At 47.3% G+C, this 20,527-nt stretch overlaps 1 protein-coding gene across 1 annotated transcript; it reads right to left on the minus strand.

Moving 5' to 3' along the window:
* Positions 1-1,757: 1,757 nt before the first annotated feature.
* LOC124027062 (myosin heavy chain, embryonic smooth muscle isoform-like) lies at positions 1,758-17,107 on the minus strand (the record flags this gene model as incomplete). Its single annotated transcript, XM_046339614.1, has 6 exons — positions 1,758-1,980; positions 5,684-5,856; positions 7,813-7,921; positions 9,925-10,133; positions 13,312-13,435; positions 17,022-17,107. Coding segments are annotated over 6 exons (924 nt in total), but the record flags the coding sequence as incomplete, so codon positions are not given.
* Between the last annotated feature and the right edge of the window lie 3,420 nt (positions 17,108-20,527).

Below are 20,527 nucleotides of genomic sequence, written 5' to 3' on the forward strand. Positions count from 1 at the left end.
ACGTAGATCATAGCAGTAGGGCTGTAGTGTGTGTGTGTGTGTGTGTGTGTGTGTGTGTGTGTGTGTGTGTGTGTGTGTGTGTGTGTCAGTAAGGAACTCATCATGAATGAAAAACAAAGACCCAGCACACAGCCTATCTGATTAAATCTATCTTTAGACAGTATTGTCCCTGGGTTTACTCTATATCAACTCAATTCACATTAAATACCCAGATTAAAGAATTAGTTTAACTGCTTGAAAATATAATCCACTAAATAAAAGTAGAGAGAAAAACCATCTTTAAGCTATAACTTCAGATATATATTATAACATTTGCAATAAGCTATAACTTCAGTTTAAAACAGCTCACACTGTACTTTGTGACATTTTGGTGACACAATCAAAGCTATTGTCACAGACAGGTGAGGCATAAAAAGGGGGCGGGGTATAAGAACTTTAGTCGGGATGGAAGGAAGGGAGGGGGAGAGAAGAAGGGAGGAGCAAAGGAAGGGAAGGGGAGGGAAGAAGGGAGGAGAAAAAAGAGGAAGGGAAGGGGAGGGAAGAAGGGAGGAGAAAAGGGAGGAAGGGAAGGGGAAGGAAGAAGGGAGGAGAAAAGGGAGGAAGGGAAGGGGAAGGAAGAAGGGAAGAGAAAAAGGAGGAAGGGAAGGGGAGGGAAGAAGGGAGGAGAAAAAGGAGGAAGGGGAGGGAAGAAGGGAGGAGAAAAAGGAGGAAGGGGAGGGAAGAAGGGAGGAGAAAAAGGAGGAAGGGGAGGGAAGAAGGGAGGAGAAAAAGGAGGAAGGGGAGGGAAGAAGGGAGGAGAAAAATGAGGAAGGGGAGGGAAGAAGGGAGGAGAAAAAGGAGGAAGGGAAGGGGAGGGAAGAAGGGAGGAGAAAAAGGAGGAAGGGAAGGGGAGGGAAGAAGGGAGGAGAAAAAGGAGGAAGGGAAGGGGAGGAGAAAAAGGAGGAAGGGAAGGGGAGGAGAAAAAGGAGGAAGGGAAGGGAAGAAGGGAAGGGGAGGGAAGAAGGGAGGAGAAAAAGGAGGAAGGGAATGGGAGGGAAGAAGGGAGGAAGGGAAGGGGAGGGAAGAAGGGAGGAGAAAAAGGAAGGGAAGGGGAGGGAAGAAGGGAGGAGAAAAGGAAGGGAAGGGGAGGGAAGAAGGGAGGAGAAAAGGAAGGGAAGGGGAGGGAAGAAGGGGGGAGAAAAGGAGGAAGGGAAGGGGAGGGAAGAAGGGAGGAGAAAAGGAAGGGAAGGGGAGGGAAGAAGGGAGGAGAAAAAGGAGGGAAGGGGAGGGAGGAAGGGAGGGAGGAGAAAAAGGAGGAAGGGAAGGGGAGGGAGGAAGGAGGGAGGAGAAAAAGGAGGAAGGGAAGGGGAGGGAAGAAGGGAGGGAGAAAAGGAGGAAGGGAAGGGGAGGGGAGGAAGGGAGGAGAAAAAGGAGGAAGGGGAGGGAAGAAGGGAGGAGAAAAAGGAGGAAGGGAAGGGGAGGGAGGAAGGGAAGAGAAAAAGGAGGAAGGGAAGGGAGGGGAGGGAAGAAGGAGCAGAAAAGGAAGGAGGAAGGGGAGGGAAGAAGGGAGAAGTGGAAGGAGGGAAAGATTAAAAGGAGGAATGGAAGAGAGAGAATGAGGGAGGAGTGGAGACAGGGAAAGATAAAAGGAAGAATGGAAGGAGAGGGAACGAGGGAGGGATAAAAGACAGGAAATGGAAAGATGTATTGAGGGAAGTCAGGGAAGGACAGGAAGAAGGAAGGATCGTGTTTAAAAGGAGGGGTGAGACTTTGTCCCTCTACTCTTCCGTCAGGGTTCCGCTGATGTCCTCTGGAGGCGGGGTGGACAAGAACAGAGGCTCGTCCTCTTCTGGAACGTTGTTTGTGTTCTCAGAATTCCCACCATTCCCTTCATTATCCCCAGCTCTGCTCCTCCGGCTCCCGGTCCGACTGAGGCTGACATTCCCAATGCTCCCCACGCGACGAGGACTGCTGCTGAAAGATGACTCCCCTCCTCCTCGCCTGGGAAGGACGGGAATGTCGGGAAATAATGGAATTAGAGGCAGAGGGAAGAGGCAGAATAGAAGGCCGTATTGGAGGAAGAGAAGAAAAAGTTAGAATTTGGAGAGGGAAGAAGAAGAGATGCCAGAACCAGACAGAGAGGAAATGAGTTAAGTTAGAGGTATAGTTGGTTTCCAGAGCCATGTAAGAAACATATGTGTCTGGATGGTTAGACCTTAAACACTGTTGGAAGAAGAACTGGAAGAAAAGGCTGCTATAGAAGAGGAGGGGTTAGAGGTGAAGACAGAGGATGAATGAGAGACCAAGGGTTAGCAAAAGGCTGAGGAGTTTAAGTTGAGGAAGAGATTGAGGAAGAGTTTGAGGAAGAATTTAAGGTAGATTTTGAGGAAGAGTTTAAGGAAGAATTTGAGGAAGAGTTTGAGGAAGGATTTAAGGAAGAATTTGAGGAAGAGTTTGAGGAAGGCTTTAAGGAAGAATTTGAGGAAGAGTTTGAGGAAGGCTTTAAGGAAGAGTTTGAGGAAGAGTTTGAGGAAGAATTTGAGGAAGAGTTTGAGGAAGATTTTGAGGAAGAGTTTTGAGTAAGAGTATTAAGTTGATTTGAGTAAAGATGTTTGAGCAGAAGAGTTTGAGGAAGTTAATATTAAAGGACAGGTTTGAAGAGTTTCAGGAAGAAGAGGAAGAGAAAGATCATCAACATCATAAACGGAATCTTGTTTTGGCTGAAGATTTCAGTGAGGAAGAGTTTATTGTCACTATATACAGGCCAGGTGTAGTGTTGTATTGACTATATACAGGCCAGGTGTAGTGTTGTATTGTCTACTAGATACAGGCCAGGTGTAGTGTTCATTGTAATGATACAGGCCAGGTGTAGTGTTGTATTGTCTAAAGATGACTACAGGCCAGGTGTAGTGTTGTATTGTCAAGTTAATATCTAAAGGCCAGGTGTTTGAATTGTGTCAGAGACAGAAGGGAAGTGAAAGAACATCAACATATAAGGCCAGGTCTTGTTTTGTCTGGTCTTCAGTCAGGTGCAGTGTTATATTGTCTACTATATACAGGCCAGGTGTAGTGTTATATTGTCTACTATATACAGGCCAGGTGTAGTGTTGTATTGTCTACTATATACAGGCCACGTGTAGTGTTGTATTGTCTACTATATACAGGCCAGGTGTAGTGTTATATTGTCTACTATATACAGGCCAGGTGTAGTGTTATATTGTCTACTATATACAGGTCAGGTGTAGTGTGTTGTATTTAATTGACAACGTTCTTATCCCTTGCTAGCTAGCTAACTACTGCTAACTTACACGTTGAACCCACCGCTTGTGTCGTGTGCCACGAGCGTTGCAAATTAAATGTACACATACATGTTATTCAATCATTTAATCCAAACTGCTTGCGAGCGTCAACTAGCGTCTGCGTAGTGCCAACTAGCGTCTACGTAGTGTCAACTAGAGTCTGCGTAGCGTCAACTAGCATCTGTGTAGCGCCAACTAGCATCTGCGTAGTGTCAACCAGCGTCAACTAGCATCAACTAGCGTCTGCGTAGTGTCGACTAGCGTCTGCGTAGCGCCAACTAGCGTCTGCGTAGTGTCAACTAGCATCAACTAGCGTCTGCGTAGCGCCAACTAGCGTCTGTGTAGTGTCAACTAGCATCAACTAGCGTCTGCGTAGCACCAACTAGCGTCTGTGTAGTGTCGACTAGTGTCTGCGTAGCGTCAACTAGCATCAACTAGCGTCAACTAGCATCAACTAGCGTCTGCGTAGCGTCAACTAGCATCAACTAGCGTCTGCGTAGCACCAACTAGCGTCTGCGTAGCACCAACTAGCGTCTGTGTAGCGTCAACTAGCGTCTGCTTGGTGTCAACTAGCGTCTGCATAGCACCAACTAGCGTCTGCGTAGCGTCAACTAGCGTCTGCTTGGTGTCAACTAGCGTCTGCGTAGCGTCAACTAGCGTCTGCTTGGTGTCAACTAGCGTCTGCGTAGTGCCAACTAGCGTCTGCGTAGTGCCAACTAGCGTCTGCGTAGCGTCAACTAGAGTCTGCGTAGCGTCAACTAGAGTCTGCGTAGCGTCAACTAGCGTCTGCGTAGCGTCAACTAGAGTCTGCGTAGCGTCAACTAGCGTCTGCTTGGTGTCAACTAGCGTCTGCGTAGCGTCAACTAGCGTCTGTGTAGCGTCAACTAGCGTCTGTGTAGCGTCAACTAGCGTCTGCTTGGTGTCAACTAGCGTCTGCGTAGCGCCAACTAGCGTCTGCGTAGCGTCAACTAGCGTCTGCTTGGTGTCAACTAGAGTCTGCGTAGCGTCAACTAGCGTCTGCGTAGCGTCAACTAGAGTCTGCGTAGCGCCAACTAGAGTCTGCGTAGCGTCAACTAGCGTCTGCGTAGCATCAACTAGCGTCTGCGTAGCACCAACTAGCGTCTGTGTAGCGTCAACTAGCGTCTGCTTGGTGTCAACTAGCGTCTGCGTAGTGCCAACTAGCGTCTGCGTAGCATCAACTAGCGTCTGCGTAGCGTCAACTAGCGTCTGCGTAGCGCCAACTAGCGTCTGCGTAGTGCCAACTAGCGTCTGCGTAGTGTCAACTAGCGTCTGTGTAGCGTCAACTAGCGTCTGCTTGGTGTCAACTAGCGTCTGCGTAGTGTCAACTAGCGTCTGTGTAGCGTCAACTAGCGTCTGCTTGGTGTCAACTAGCGTCTGCGTAGCGCCAACTAGCGTCTGCGTAGCGTCAACTAGCGTCTGCTTGGTGTCAACTGGAGTCTGCGTAGCGTCAACTAGCATCTGCGTAGCGTCAACTAGCGTCTGCATAGCCAGGCACTAATAGAACTTGGTTCTATTTTTGACGCTTAAAGCGCTGCAAGTCCCGCCTCTCCCATCTCCTCATTGGTTTTTAGCAGCATATACCCACGTGGGTGATTGAAAGATGAACCTGAGGTCCACACTCCAGTCCAGTTGGTGGTGGTAATGCACCTTAAAGTTGGTTGCCAACCACCATATAAAGTCCAGAAGAAGAAGAAGACGGAAGGAGGAGAGATTCTGGCTAGAAACGAACTCGGTTTACCCTTTTATCTGTGGCTTAATAGTCAGAGTAGAGGACCTTGTACATTTCAGGTAAAATAACAACCCAATGTTTATATCCCAGGACAAATTAGCTCGCAACAACAAGCTAGCTAAATTGCCAATGAATGTTTCATGCGTTTCGACCTGTCTCCAAATGAATGTAGTTGGTTCAGAGTGTGTTTTGATATTTCAACCTGCGTGTCCTGGCCACGTCAGGTGTGGATAGACAAAACAAAAAAACATGCACACGATAGCGCACGTGCGCGCCCGGTCTCGTCAGCATGTTACAGTCACGTCCAACTGTGCAGCCAGATTAACAGCAACAGATTAACAGCAACAGTAGCTGCATTTGTTTTAAGATGTTTACATTTATTTGTATACATCCATAACAACGAGCTAATGAGACAGGAATTCACCTGGCATAGAACATGTGCTCTCTCATCAGGACACTGTTGTTCAGAGGAGCTAGCTAACAACACCGCTAACACAATCACTTCAAATTGAACGAGCTGCATTTCTACTATGGCTGTAACCCTGTAAAACAACTTCACAGCACCTACCTGGTGTAAAAACATCATCTCGAGGTGGACTTCAGTGTGATGTCTGCATAGTGTTGTATTTAGCCAGGCGGAATAACCTGTGTGTACCTGAGTTTGCTCTTTAGGGCCGACACCTCCCTGCTGATGGCGTCGTTGGCCTCGGAGGCTTCGTCCAGTTCTCTCTGTAACTTCCTGCGTCCCGCGGCAACCCGTTGAGACTCCTCCTCCGCCTCCTCCAGCTGACGCTTCAGCTGCTTCACACGCACGTTAGCCTTCTCCGCCTAGTCACACACACACACACACACACACACACACACACACACACACACACACACACACACACACACACACACACACACACACACACACACACACACACACACACACACACACACACACACACACACACACACACACACACACACACACACACACACACACACACACACACACGAGGGAAGGAAGCCAAAAAGCAAACTCAAAAATATGTTTTAAAATTGAAGGATATGTGTTGGAATGTGTGTGTGTATATACAGTGCCTTGCGAAAGTATTCGGCCCCCTTGAACTTTGCGACCTTTTGCCACATTTCAGGCTTCAAACATAAAGATATAAAACTGTATTTTTTTGTGAAGAATCAACAACAAGTGGGATACAATCATGAAGTGGAACGACATTTATTGGATATTTCAAACTTTTTTAACAAATCAAAAACTGAAAAATTGGGCGTGCAAAATTATTCAGCCCCTTTACTTTCAGTGCAGCAAACTCTCTCCAGAAGTTCAGTGAGGATCTCTGAATGATCCAATGTTGACCTAAATGACTAATGATGATAAATACAATCCACCTGTGTGTAATCAAGTCTCCGTATAAATGCACCTGCACTGTGAAAGTCTCAGAGGTCCGTTAAAAGTGCAGAGAGCATCATGAAGAACAAGGAACACACCAGGCAGGTCCGAGATACTGTTGTGAAGAAGTTTAAAGCCGGATTTGGATACAAAAAGATTTCCCAAGCTTTAAACATCCCAAGGAGCACTGTGCAAGCGATAATATTGAAATGGAAGGAGTATCAGACCACTGCAAATCTACCAAGACCTGGCCGTCCCTCTAAACTTTCAGCTCATACAAGGAGAAGACTGATCAGAAATGCAGCCAAGAGGCCCATGATCACTCTGGATGAACTGCAGAGATCTACAGCTGAGGTGGGAGACTCTGTCCATAGGACAACAATCAGTCGTATATTGCACAAATCTGGCCTTTATGGAAGAGTGGCAAGAAGAAAGCCATTTCTTAAATATATCCATAAAAAGTGTTGTTTAAAGTTTGCCACAAGCCACCTGGGAGACACACCAAACATGTGGAAGAAGGTGCTCTGGTCAGATAAAACCAAAATTGAACTTTTTGGCAACAATGCAAAATGTTATGTTTGGCATAAAAGCAACACAGCTCATCACCCTGAACACACCATCCCCACTGTCAAACATGGTGGTGGCAGTATCATGGTTTGAGCCTGCTTTTCTTCAGCAGGGACAGGGAAGATGGTTAAAATTGATGGGAAGATGGATGGAGCCAAATAAAGGACCATTCTGGAAGAAAACCTGATGGAGTCTGCAAAAGACCTGAGACTGGGACTGAGATTTGTCTTCCAACAAGACAATGATCCAAAACATAAAGCAAAATCTACAATGGAATGGTTCAAAAATAAACATATCCAGGTGTTAGAATGGCCAAGTCAAAGTCCAGACCTGAATCCAATCGAGAATCTGTGGAAAGAACTGAAAACTGCTGTTCACAAATGCTCTCCATCCAACCTCACTGAGCTCGAGCTGTTTTGCAAGGAGGAATGGGAAAAAATGTCAGTCTCTCGATGTGCAAAACTGATAGAGACATACCCCAAGCGACTTGCAGCTTTAATCGCAGCAAAAGGTGGCGCTACAAAGTATTAACTTAAGGGGCTGAATAATTTTGCACGCCCAATGTTTCAGTTTTTGATTTGTTAAAAAGTTTGAAATATCCAATAAATGTCGTTCCACTTCATGATTGTGTCCCACTTGTTGTTGATTCTTCACAAAAAAATACAGTTTTATATCTTTCTGTTTGAAGCCTGAAATGTGGCAAAAGGTCGCAAAGTTCAAGGGGGCCGAATACTTTCGCAAGGCACTGTATATATATATATATATATATATATATATATATATATATATATATATATATATATGTGTGTGTGTGTGTGTGTTACCTGGTCCTTGTACTGCTCTGCCTGTTTCCTGTCTTCCTCCATCTGGATGGTCAGATCCTTCAGTTTCTTCTCTTTCTGACGCGTTGCTTTAGCGCTGGTCTGTCTCTCTCTGGACACACACACACACACACACACACACACACACACACACACACACACACACACACACACACACACACCAAGTCAGAACTTTACAGCTGATATATATTTTATTTAACCTTTCTTTAGGCAGGGAGTCCCATTGATGTCCTCTACCAACAATCTGAATTGTCAGAAAGGAACCAATGCATCCAACTGTAATGATGACTGCACATCCATTCCATCACCAGATTACTATTGGGTTTATACACTGACCGGATATTTTATTTATTAGGTAGGGAGTCCCCATTAGTACCAGGTCCAGTGTACCAACAATCTGTACCTGGTCAGTTTAAAGGTACCAATCTAGTACCAGGTCCAGTAATTAGGTACACCCATCTAGTACCATTCCATTAGGTACACCCATCTAGTACCAGGTTTATACACTCTAGTACCAGGTCCAGTTTATTAGGTACACCCATCTAGTACCAGGTCCAGTTTATTAGGTACACCCATCTAGCAGGTCCAGTTTATTGGTAGAGCATCTAGTACCAGGTCCAGTTTATTAGGACCACCCATCTAGTACCAGGTCCAGTTTATTAGGTACACCCATCTAGTACCAGGTCCAGTTGGATAAAACGTACACCCATCTAGTACCAGGTCCAGTTTATTATTATTATTATTTAGTACCAGGTCCAGTTTATTAGGTACACCCATCTAGTACCAGGTCCAGTTTATTATGTACACCCATCTAGTACCATGTCCAGTTTATTAGGTACACCCATCTAGTACCAGGTCCAGTTTATTAGGTACACCAATCTAGTACCCGGACAGTTTATTAGGTACACTCACATAGTACCAGGTCCAGTTTATTAGGTACACCTTCAGTTTATTAGGTATACCCATCTTCCTTTGCTTCCAGAACAGCTTGAATTCTTCGGGGCATTCTACAAGGTGTCGAAAAACGTTTCACAGGGATGTTGACATCACACAAGTACATGGTTGGACCTTCCTTTGCCTCCAGAACAGCTTGAATTCTTCGGGGCATTCTACAAGTTGTCGAAAAACGTTTCTGCAGATTGGACGGCGGTACACTCATACTGGGAACAGTCAGTTACATCTCATCGCAAAGATATTCTATTGGGTTGAGGTCTGGGGACTGACCTGGGGACTGATCTGGGGACTGGTCTGGGGACTGATCTGGTGACTGACCTGGGGTCTGATCTGGGGATTCATCTGGGGACTGGTCTGGGGATTCATCTGGGGACTGGACATCTGGGGACTGATCTGGGGATTCATCTGGGGACTGGTCTGGGGATTCATCTGGGGACTGATCTGGGGACTGGTCTGGGGACTGACCTGGGGACTGATCTGGCCACTCAAGTAAACTGAACTCGCTGTCATTTTCCAGGCGATGTTTTCCCACTTCTCCATTGTAGTGGATCACGTGTCCTCTGGAGCCGCTTCTTCCTGTTTGTAGCAGATGGGAGGGGAACCCGGTGTGGTCGTCTGCTGCAACAGCCCATCCGTGACAGAGATCGATGAGATGTGCATTCGTGAGATGCCGTTCTGCACACCACTGTTGTACAGCGCCGGTATTTGCCTGTTTGTGTCCCGTCTGTTGGATTGCACGATTGTTGCCGTTCTCCTTCGACCCCTCCACCTCGCTCGAAGTCGCTTAGGTCACTGGTTTTACCCATTCTAAAGATCAATCGAACAGTAACTGAATGCCTTGATGCCTGTCTGCCTCTTTTATATAGCAAGCCACGGCCACGCGGCCTTCTGTAGGAAGGATCCGTTTTTGGTGTACCTAATAAACTGTCCAGAGAGTGTATATTTACCTACCTTGCCTGTTGCATTGAGATCAAGTTCTTTATGTAGTTCATCATGACCATGTGAGTAAGAACTACATTTCCCATCATCCTCTCCTGACCCCACCTGTTCTCCAGCCTGAGCTGTTCCTGTCTCCTCCTCTCCTGTCCTTACCTGTTCTCCAGCCCTCTCCTTCCTCTCCTCCCCCTCTCCTGTCCTTACCTGTTCTCCAGCTCCAGCTGCTCCTCCAGCTGGTGTAGTTTGGCCTCCAGGGCGGCGATGGAGGATTTGAACTTTGACCTCCCCTGACCCTCCATCTCCTGTAGCTTGATCTTCAGATCCTTGTTCTGCCTCTCGAGCTGCTGTCTGGCGCCCTCACTGCTCTGGGAGGAACTACGCTCAACCTGCAGCTCACTGCTCAACTGATCCACCTAGGGGGAAGGGATAGAGAGACGCACACATCATCACTTTAGAGAGGGGGTCATGGGAGGAAGAGGTTAAGACCAGGGGGAAGAGATAGGAGATGCCCTCTGGTCTGACAATAAAGGGAAGAGGTAGGGAGACAGCAAAGGGAAGAGGTAGGGAGACAGTAAAGGGAAGAGGTAGGGAGACAGTAAAGGGAAGAGGTATGGAGACAGTAAAGGCAAGAGGTATGGAGACAGTAAAGGGAGACAGTATAGGGAAGAGGTAGGGAGACAGTAAAGGGAAGAAGTATGGAGACAGTAAAGGGAGACAGTATAGGGAAGAGGTAGGGAGACAGTAAAGGGAGACAGTATAGGGAAGAGGTAGGGAGACAGTAAAGGGAAGAGGTAGGGAGACAGTAAAGGTAAGAGGTATGGAGACAGTAAAGGGAAGAGGTATGGAGACAGTAAAGGGAGACAGTATAGGGAAGAGGTAGGGAGACAGTAAAGGGAAGAGGTAGGGAGACAGTAAAGGGAAGAGGTAGGGAGACAGTAAAGGGAAGAGGTATGGAGACAGTAAAGGGAGACAGTATAGGGAAGAGGTAGGGAGACAGTAAAGGGAAGAGGTAGGGAGACAGTAAAGGGAAGAGGTCGGGAGACAGTAAAGGGAAGAGGTAGGGAGACAGTAAAGAGAAGAGGTATGGAGACAGTAAAGGGAGACAGTATAGGGAAGAGGTGGGGAGACAGTAAAGGGAGACAGTATAGGGAAGAGGTAAGGAGACAGTAAAGGGAAGAGGTAGGGAGACAGTAAAGGGAAGAGGTATGGAGACAGTAAAGGGAGACAGTATAGGGAAGAGGTAGGGAGACAGTAAAGGGAGACAGTATAGGGAAGAGGTAAGGAGACAGTAAAGGGAAGAGGTAGGGAGACAGTAAAGGTAAGAGGTATGGAGACAGTAAAGGGAAGAGGTAGGGAGACAGTAAAGGGAAGAGGTAGGGAGACAGTAAAGGGAGACAGTATAGGGAAGAGGTATGGAGACAGTAAAGGGAAGAGGAAGGGAGACAGTATAGGGAAGAGGTATGGAGACAGTAAAGGGAAGAGGTAGGGAGACAGTAAAGGGAAGAGGTAGGGAGACAGTAAAGGGAGACAGTATAGGGAAGAGGTAGGGAGACAGTACAGGTAAGAGGTAGGGAGACAGTAAAGGTAAGAGGTAGGGAGACAGTAAAGGTAAGAGGTACGGAGACAGTAAAGGGAAGAGGTAGGGAGACAGTAAAGGGAGACCGTGAAGGGAAGAGGTAGGGAGACAGTAAAGGGAGACAGTAAAGGGAAGAGGTATGGAGACAGTAAAGGGAAGAGGTACGGAGACAGTAAAGGGAAGAGGTAGGGAGACAGTAAAGGGAGACCGTGAAGGGAAGAGGTAAGGAGACAGTAAAGGGAGACAGTAAAGGGAAGAGGTATGGAGACAGTAAAGGGAAGAGGTAGGGAGACAGTAAAGGGAAGAGGAAGGGAGACAGTACAGGGAAGAGGTAGGGAGACAGTACAGGGAAGAGGTAGGGAGACAGTACAGGGAAGAGGTAGGGAGACAGTACAGGGAAGAGGTAGGGAGACAGTAAAGGTAAGAGGTAGGGAGACAGTACAGGTAAGAGGTAGGGAGACAGTAAAGGTAAGAGGTAGGGAGACAGTAAAGGTAAGAGGTACGGAGACAGTAAAGGGAAGAGGTAGGGAGACAGTAAAGGGAGACCGTGAAGGGAAGAGGTAGGGAGACAGTAAAGGGAAGAGGTATGGAGACAGTAAAGGGAAGAGGTAGGGAGACAGTAAAGGGAAGAGGAAGGAGACAGTATAGGGAAGAGGTATGGAGACAGTAAAGGTAAGAGGTAGGGAGACAGTACAGGGAAGAGGTAGGGAGACAGTACAGGGAAGAGGTAGGGAGACAGTACAGGGAAGAGGTAGGGAGACAGTACAGGGAAGAGGTAGGGAGACAGTACAGGGAAGAGGTAGGGAGACAGTAAAGGTAAGAGGTAGGGAGACAGTACAGGTAAGAGGTAGGGAGACAGTACAGGTAAGAGGTAGGGAGACAGTACAGGTAAGAGGTAGGGAGACAGTAAAGGTAAGAGGTACGGAGACAGTAAAGGGAAGAGGTAGGGAGACAGTAAAGGGAAGAGGTAGGGAGACAGTAAAGGGAAGAGGTAGGGAGACAGTAAAGGGAAGAGGTATGGAGACAGTAAAGAGAAGAGGTCGGGAGACAGTAAAGGGAAGAGGTAGGGAGACAGTAAAGGGAAGAGGTAGGGAGACAGTAAAGGGAAGAGGTATGGAGACAGTAAAGAGAAGAGGTCGGGAGACAGTAAAGGGAAGAGGTAGGGAGACAGTAAAGGGAAGAGGTAGGGAGACAGTAAAGGGAAGAGGTAGGGAGACAGTAAAGAGAAGAGGTCGGGAAACAGTAAAGGGAAGAGGTAGGGAGACAGTAAAGAGAAGAGGTCGGGAGACAGTAAAGGGAAGAGGTCGGGAGACAGTAAAGGGAAGAGGTCGGGAGACAGTAAAGGGAAGAGGTAGGGAGACAGTAAAGGGAGACAGTAAAGGGAAGAGGTAGGGAGACAGTAAAGAGAAGAGGTCGGGAGACAGTAAAGGGAAGAGGTAGGGAGACAGTAAAGAGAAGAGGTCGGGAGACAGTAAAGGGAAGAGGTAGGGAGACAGTAAAGGTAAGAGGTAGGGAGACAGTAAAGGGAAGAGGTATGGAGACAGTAAAGGGAGACAGTATAGGGAAGAGGTATGGAGACAGTAAAGGGAAGAGGTAGGGAGACAGTAAAGGGAAGAGGTAGGGAGACAGTAAAGGGAAGAGGTATGGAGACAGTAAAGAGAGACAGTAAAGGGAAGAGGTAGGGAGACAGTAAAGGGAAGAGGTATGGAGACAGTAAAGGGAAGAGGTCGGGAGACAGTAAAGGGAAGAGGTAGGGAGACAGTACAGGGAAGAGGTAGGGAGACAGTACAGGGAAGAGGTAGGGAGACAGTAAAGGGAAGAGGTAGGGAGACAGTAAAGGGAAGAGGTAGGGAGACAGTAAAGGGAAGAGGTAGGGAAGTCACTGAGTGTCTCTTGGTCTGCTCCTCCTCCCTTCACACTACCTAGTGCATACTCCCCTCCTCGTAAACCCTACCTAAAGCACACTCCCCTCCCACCTACACACTACCTAGTGTATACTCCCCCCCCTCTCCTACCTGTTGCTGTGTCTTCCGGAGGCGGTCGTGGAGGTTCTCCATGTTGGCCTGCTCCTCCTCCAGCTCTTCCTCTAGCTGGCTGATCTTAGCCTCCAGACGACGCTTCTCATCGGACATCATAGACCTGAGAAGAGGAGGAGAGAGGAAGAGGAGAGGAGGAGGATGGAGGATAGGAGGAGGAGGAGAAGAAGAGGAGCAGATGAGCAGAGACAGTATAAATGTCAATAGTCTGCACTGAATTGAATGGGAGAAACTAATGAGTTAAAGGTAAGGTTTAGGTTTAAGTGTTAAGTTTGGGTTAAGGGAAGAGGTTTAAGACTTAAGTTTGGGTTAAGGGTTAAGTTTAAGGGTTAAGTTTTTGGTTAAGGGTTAGGTTTAACCTGTTACTCCTACCCCCTACTTTTTCGAACATTCTGTTAAAAATCGCGCAACATTTCAGCACCCTGCTACTCATGCCAGGAATATAGTATATGCATATGATTAGTATGTGTGGATAGAAAACACTCAGATGTTTATAAAACTGGTTAAATCACGGCTGTGACTATAACAGAACGTGCGTTTCATCGAAAAGTGCAGGAAAATCTGATCACTGAAAATGGAAAAATATATCCATGCGCCACTTCAACCGATTGATAAAGGTGAACCACATTAAATGGGGCCGAGGTTGAATACCTACAGCTTCCACACGATGTCAACAGTCTTGTCATTTGCCTAGGCTTCGTTTCTTGGTCAAACGAACAAGAGACAGCCCATTTCTTCAGGTCTCCGACCGGATATTTTGGTTGAGATTTACCCGGACATTATTTCCAGACGTACAGCTATAGAATATACATCGCCTCGTGATCAATTTGATCGCTTATTAACGTTTACTAATACATAAAGTTGCATTACAAAAGTATTTCAAGTGTTTTGTGAAAGTTTATCGTCAACTTTTTTAATTTTCAAAAATGACGTTACGTTATAAAACGCTATTTTTCGTTGATCACACAGTCTTCATAGATCGATATCTAGGCATCTATCTAGATATCTATATGGACCGATTTAATCGGAAAAAAGACCCAATAGTGTTTATGGGACATCTAGAGTGCCAACAAAGAAGATGGTCAAAGGTAATGAATGTTTTATATTTTATTTGTGCGTTTTGTGTAGCACCGACTATGCTAATTATTTTGTTTACGTCCCCTGCGGGTCTTTTGGGGTGTTACATGCTATCAGATAATAGCTTCTCATGCTTTCACCGAAAAGCATTTTAAAAATCTGACTTGTTGCCTGGATTCACAACGAGTGTAGCTTTAATTCAATACCCTGCATCTGTATTTTAATGAACGTTTGAGTTTTAACGAGTGCTATTAGCATTTAGCGTAGCGCATTTGCATTTCCAGATGTCTAGATGGGACGCCTGCGTGTCAGGTAGGAGCAAGAGGTTAAGGGTTAAGTTTGGGTTAAGGGTTAGGTCTAGGCATTAGGGTTAAGGTTAGTTTTAGGGTATGGTTAAGTTTGGGTTAAGGGTTAGGTTTAAGGGTTAAGTTTGGGTTAAGAGTTAGGTCTAGGCATCAGGGTTAAGGTTAGTTTTAGGTATGGTTAAGTTTGGGTTAAGGGTTAGGTTTAAGGGTTAAGTTTGCGTTAAGGGTTAGGTTTAGGTTTAAGGGTTAAGTTTGGTTTTAGGGTTAAGTTTGGGTTAAGGGTTAAGTTTGGGTTAAGGGTTAGGTTAATGTTTAAGAATTAAGTTTGGATTAAGGGTTAGGTTTAAGGGTTAAGTTGGGTTAAGGGTTAGGTTTAAGGGTTTAGTTTGGGTTAAGGTTAGGTTTAGGCATATGGTTAAGGTTAGTTTTAGGGCAGGGTTAGGTTTAAGGGTTAAGTTTGGGTTAAGTTTAGGTTCCAGGTTAAGTTTGGGTTAAGGGTTAAAGGTTAGTTTTAGGGCAGGGTTAAGTTTGGGATAAGGGTTAGGTTTAAGGGTTTAGTTTGGGTTAAGGTTAGGTTTAGGGTTAAGGGTTAAGGTTAGTTTTAGGGTAGGGTTAGGTTAGTTTTAGGCAGGGCCAGGTTTGGGTTAAGGTTAGTTTTAGGGTATGGTTAGGTTTGGGTTAAGGGTTAGGTTTAAGGGTTTAGTTTGGGTTAAGGGTTAGGTTTAGGCATAAGGGTTAGGTTAGTTTTAGGGGCATGGTTAGGTTTGGGTTAAGGGTTAGGTTAGTTTTAGGGTATGGTTAGGTTTGGGTTGGGTTAGGTTAGTTTTAGGGTATGGTTAAGTTTGGGTCAAGGGTTAGGTTAGTTTTAGGGTATGGTTAGGGTTTAGGTTAAGGTTAGTTTTAGGGCATCGTTAGGTTTGGGTTAAGGGTTAAGGTTAGTTTTAGGTAGGGTTAGGCCTGGGGTTAAGGCGCTAGGTTGGGTTAAGGGTTAAGGGCAGGTTTAGGTTAAGTTTTAGGGTATGGTTAGGTTTGGGTTAAGGGTTAAGGGTTAAAGGTTAGGTTTGGGTTAAGGGTTAAGGGTTAGGTTTAAGGTTAAGGGTTAGGTTAGTTTTAGGCATGGTTAGGTTTGGGTTAAGGGTTAGGTTTAAGGGTTACGTTTAGGTTAAGGGTTAGGTTTAAGGGTTAGGTTTAAGGGTTAAGTTTGGGTTAAGGGTTAGGTTTAAGGGTTAAGTTTGGGTTAAAGAGTTAGGTTTAAGGGTTAAGTTTGGGTTAAGGGTTATGTTTGGGTTAAGGGTTAGGTTTAGGCATAAGGGTTAGGTTAGTTTTAGGGCATGGTTAGGTTTGGGTTAAGGTTAGTTTTAGGGTATGGTTAGGTTTGGGTTAAGGGCTAGGTTTAAGGGTTTAGTTTGGGTTAAGGGTTAGGTTTAGGCATATGGTTAGGTTAGTTTAGGTATGGTTAGGTTTGGGTTAAGGTTAGTTTTAGGGTATGGTTAAGTTTGGGTCAAGGGTTAGGTTAGTTTTAGGGTATGGTTAGGTTTGGGTTAAGGGTTAAGGTTAGTTTTAGGGTATGGTTAAGTTTGGGTCAAGGGTTAGGTTAGTTTTAGGGTATGGTTAGGTTTGGGTTAAGGGTTAAGGTTAGTTTTAGGGTATGGTTAGGTTTGGGTTAAGGGTTAGGTTAGTTTTAGGGCATGGTTAAGTTTGGGTCAAGGGTTAGGTTAGTTTTAGGGTATGGTTAGGTTTGGGTTAAGGTTAGTTTTAGGGTATCGTTAGGTTTGGGTTAAGGGTTAAGGTTAGTTTTAGGGTAGGGTTAGGTTTGGGTTAATCGTTAAGGGTTAGGTTGGGTTAAGGGTTAAGGGTTAGGTTTAGGTTAGTTTTAGGGTATGGTTAGGTTTGGGTTAAGGGTTAGGTTAGGTTTGGGTTAAGGGTTAAGGGTTAAAGGTTAGGTTTGGGTTAAGGGTTAAGGGTTAGGTTTGGGTTAAGGGTTAGGTTAGTTTTAGGGTATGGTTAGGTTTGGGTTAGGGGTTAGGTTTGGGTTAAGGGTTAAGGGTTAAAGGTTAGGTTTGGGTTCAGGGTTAAGGGTTAGGTTTGGGTTAAGGGTTAAGGGTTACGTGTTACAGTACTGAGGATGTTGTCACATGTCCAGATGTTCTACATCAATACAGATGAAGGAAAAGAGATGAGGCCTGTGTCCCATATTACATCCTATTCCCTTTATAGTGCACTACTTTAGACCACGGACCAATGGCCTATAGGGTGGCATTTGGGACACAGTCTAGGGGACCTTTTAAAAGTAGCCTACACACTCACTTTCCAGAGTTGCTGGCCAGATCCTCAGACATCTCATCTCTCTCTGTCTCGGCCTGTTTACGAGCCCTCTCTGCCGCAGCCAAGTCCTACAGTGGGACAAAGAGTGAAGAGATGGGGGAGGAGAGAGGGGGGGCATGTTAGGAGACAAGAACAGGAGAGAGGCAGAGTGAAGAGATGGAGGAGGAGAGAGGGGGGGCATGTTAGGAGACAAGAACAGGAGAGAGGCAGAGTGAAGAGATGGAGGAGGAGAGAGGGGGGCATGTTAGGAGACAATAACAGGAGAGAGGGGGGCATGTTAGGAGACAAGAACAGGAGAGAGGGGGGCATGTTAGGAGACAAGAACAGGAGAGAGGCAGAGTGAAGAGATGGAGGAGGAGAGAGGGGGGGGCATGTTAGGAGACAAGAACAGGAGAGAGGCAGAGTGAAGAGATGGAGGAGGAGAGAGGGGGGGCATGTTAGGAGACAATAACAGGAGAGAGGGGGCATGTTAGGAGACAAGAACAGGAGAGAGGGGGGGCATGTTAGGAGACAAGAACAGGAGAGAGGCAGAGTGAAGAGATGGAGGAGGAGAGAGGGGGCATGTTAGGAGACAAGAACAGGAGAGAGGGGGGGCATGTTAGGAGACAAGAACAGGAGAGAGAGGGGGGCATGTTAGGAGACAAGAACAGGAGAGAGGCAGAGTGAAGAGATGGAGGAGGAGAGAGGGGGCATGTTAGGAGACAATAACAGGAGAGAGGGGGGCATGTTAGGAGACAAGAACAGGAGAGAGGGGGGCATGTTAGGAGACAAGAACAGGAGAGTATGTTAGGAGACAAGAACAGGAGAGAGGCAGAGTGAAGAGATGGAGGAGGAGAGAGGGGGCATGTTAGGAGACAAGAACAGGAGAGAGGCAGAGTGAAGAGATGGAGGAGGAGAGAGGGGGGCATGTTAGGAGACAAGAACAGGAGAGAGGCAGAGTGAAGAGATGGAGGAGGAGAGAGGGGGCATGTTAGGAGACAAGAACAGGAGAGAGAGGGGGGCATGTTAGGAGACAAGAACAGGAGAGAGGCAGAGTGAAGAGATGGAGGAGGAGAGAGGGGGGCATGTTAGGAGACAAGAACAGGAGAGAGGGGGGCATGTTAGGAGACAAGAACAGGAGAGAGGGGGCATGTTAGGAGACAAGAACAGGAGAGAGGGGGGGGGCATGTTAGGAGACAAGAACAGGAGAGAGGCAGAGTGAAGAGATGGAGGAGAGAGGGGGGGCATGTTAGGAGACAATAACAGGAGAGAGGGGGGCATGTTAGGAGACAAGAACAGGAGAGAGTCAGAGTGAAGAGATGGAGGAGGAGAGAGGGGGGCATGTTAGGAGACAAGAACAGGAGAGAGGGGGCATGTTAGGAGACAAGAACAGGAGAGAGGGGGGCATGTTAGGAGACAAGAACAGGAGAGAGGGGGCATGTTAGGAGACAAGAACAGGAGAGAGGCAGAGTGAAGAGATGGAGGAGGAGGAGGGGGGCATGTTAGGAGACAATAACAGGAGAGAGGGGGCATGTTAGGAGACAAGAACAGGAGAGAGGGGGGGCATGTTAGGAGACAATAACAGGAGAGAGGGGGGCATGTTAGGAGACAAGAACAGGAGAGAGGGGGGCATGTTAGGAGACAAGAACAGGAGAGAGAGGGGGGGGGGCATGTTAGGAGACAATAACAGGAGAGAGGGGGGCATGTTAGAGACAATAACAGGAGAGAGGGGGCATGTTAGGAGACAAGAACAGGAGAGAGTCAGAGTGAAGAGATGGAGGAGGAGAGGGGGGCATGTTAGGAGACAAGAACAGGAGAGGGGGGCATGTTAGGAGACAAGAACAGGAGAGAGTCAGAGTGAAGAGATGGAGGAGGAGAGAGGGGGGCATGTTAGGAGACAAGAACAGGAGAGAGGGGGGCATGTTAGGAGACAAGAACAGGAGAGAGGGGGGGGCATGTTAGGAGACAAGAACAGGAGAGAGGCAGAGTGAAGAGATGGAGGAGGAGAGAGGGGGGCATGTTAGGAGACAATAACAGGAGAGAGGGGGGCATGTTAGGAGACAAGAACAGGAGAGAGGGGGGCATGTTAGGAGACAAGAACAGGAGAGAGGGGGGCATGTTAGGGAGACAAGAACAGGAGAGAGGCAGAGTGAAGAGATGGAGGAGGAGAGAGGGGGCATGTTAGGAGACAATAACAGGAGAGAGGGGGGCATGTTAGGAGACAAGAACAGGAGAGAGGGGGGCATGTTAGGAGACAAGAACAGGAGAGAGGGGGGGCATGTTAGGAGACAAGAACAGGAGAGAGGCAGAGTGAAGAGATGGAGGAGGAGAGAGGGGGCATGTTAGGAGACAATAACAGGAGAGAGGGGGCAATGTTAGGAGACAAGAACAGGAGAGAGGGGGGCATGTTAGGAGACAAGAACAGGAGAGAGGGGGGGCATGTTAGGAGACAAGAACAGGAGAGAGGGGGGGCATGTTAGGAGACAAGAACAGGAGAGAGGCAGAGTGAAGAGATGGAGGAGGAGAGAGGGGGGGCATGTTAGGAGACAATAACAGAGAGAGGGGGGGCATGTTAGGAGACAAGAACAGGAGAGAGTCAGAGTGAAGAGATGGAGGAGGAGAGAGGGGGGCATGTTAGGAGACAAGAACAGGAGAGAGGGGGGGCATGTTAGGAGACAAGAACAGGAGAGAGGGGGGCATGTTAGGAGACAAGAACAGGAGAGAGGGGGGGCATGTTAGGAGACAAGAACAGGAGAGAGGGGGGGCATGTTAGGAGACAATAACAGGAGAGAGGGGGGCATGTTAGGAGACAAGAACAGGAGAGAGGGGGGGGCATGTTAGGAGACAAGAACAGGAGAGAGGGGGGCATGTTAGGAGACAAGAACAGGAGAGAGGGGGGCATGTTAGGAGACAAGAACAGGAGAGAGGGGGGGGGGCATGTTAGGAGACAAGAACAGGAGAGAGGCAGAGTGAAGAGATGGAGGAGGAGAGAGAGGGGGCATGTTAGGAGACAAGAACAGGAGAGAGGGGGGCATGTTAGGAGACAAGAACAGGAGAGAGGGGGGGCATGTTAGGAGACAAGAACAGGAGAGAGGGGGGCATGTTAGGAGATAAGAACAGGAGAGGGGGGCATGTTAGGAGACAAGAACAGGAGAGAGGGGGGGGGGCATGTTAGGAGACAAGAACAGGAGAGAGGGGGGCATGTTAGGAGACAAGAACAGGAGAGAGGGGGGCATGTTAGGAGACAAGAACAGGAGAGAGAGAGGGGGGGCATGTTAGGAGACAAGAACAGGAGAGAGGGGGGCATGTTAGGAGACAAGAACAGGAGAGAGGGGGGCATGTTAGGAGACAAGAACAGAGAGAGGGGGGCATGTTAGGAGACAAGAACAGGAGAGAGAGGGGGCATGTTAGGAGACAAGAACAGGAGAGGGGGGCATGTTAGGAGACAAGAACAGGAGAGAGGGGGGGGCATGTTAGGAGACAAGAACAGGAGAGAGGGGGCATGTTAG

The sequence above is a fragment of the Oncorhynchus gorbuscha genome, unplaced genomic scaffold, assembly GCF_021184085.1.
Source record: "Oncorhynchus gorbuscha isolate QuinsamMale2020 ecotype Even-year unplaced genomic scaffold, OgorEven_v1.0 Un_scaffold_2916, whole genome shotgun sequence".
Taxonomy (NCBI): domain Eukaryota; kingdom Metazoa; phylum Chordata; class Actinopteri; order Salmoniformes; family Salmonidae; genus Oncorhynchus; species Oncorhynchus gorbuscha.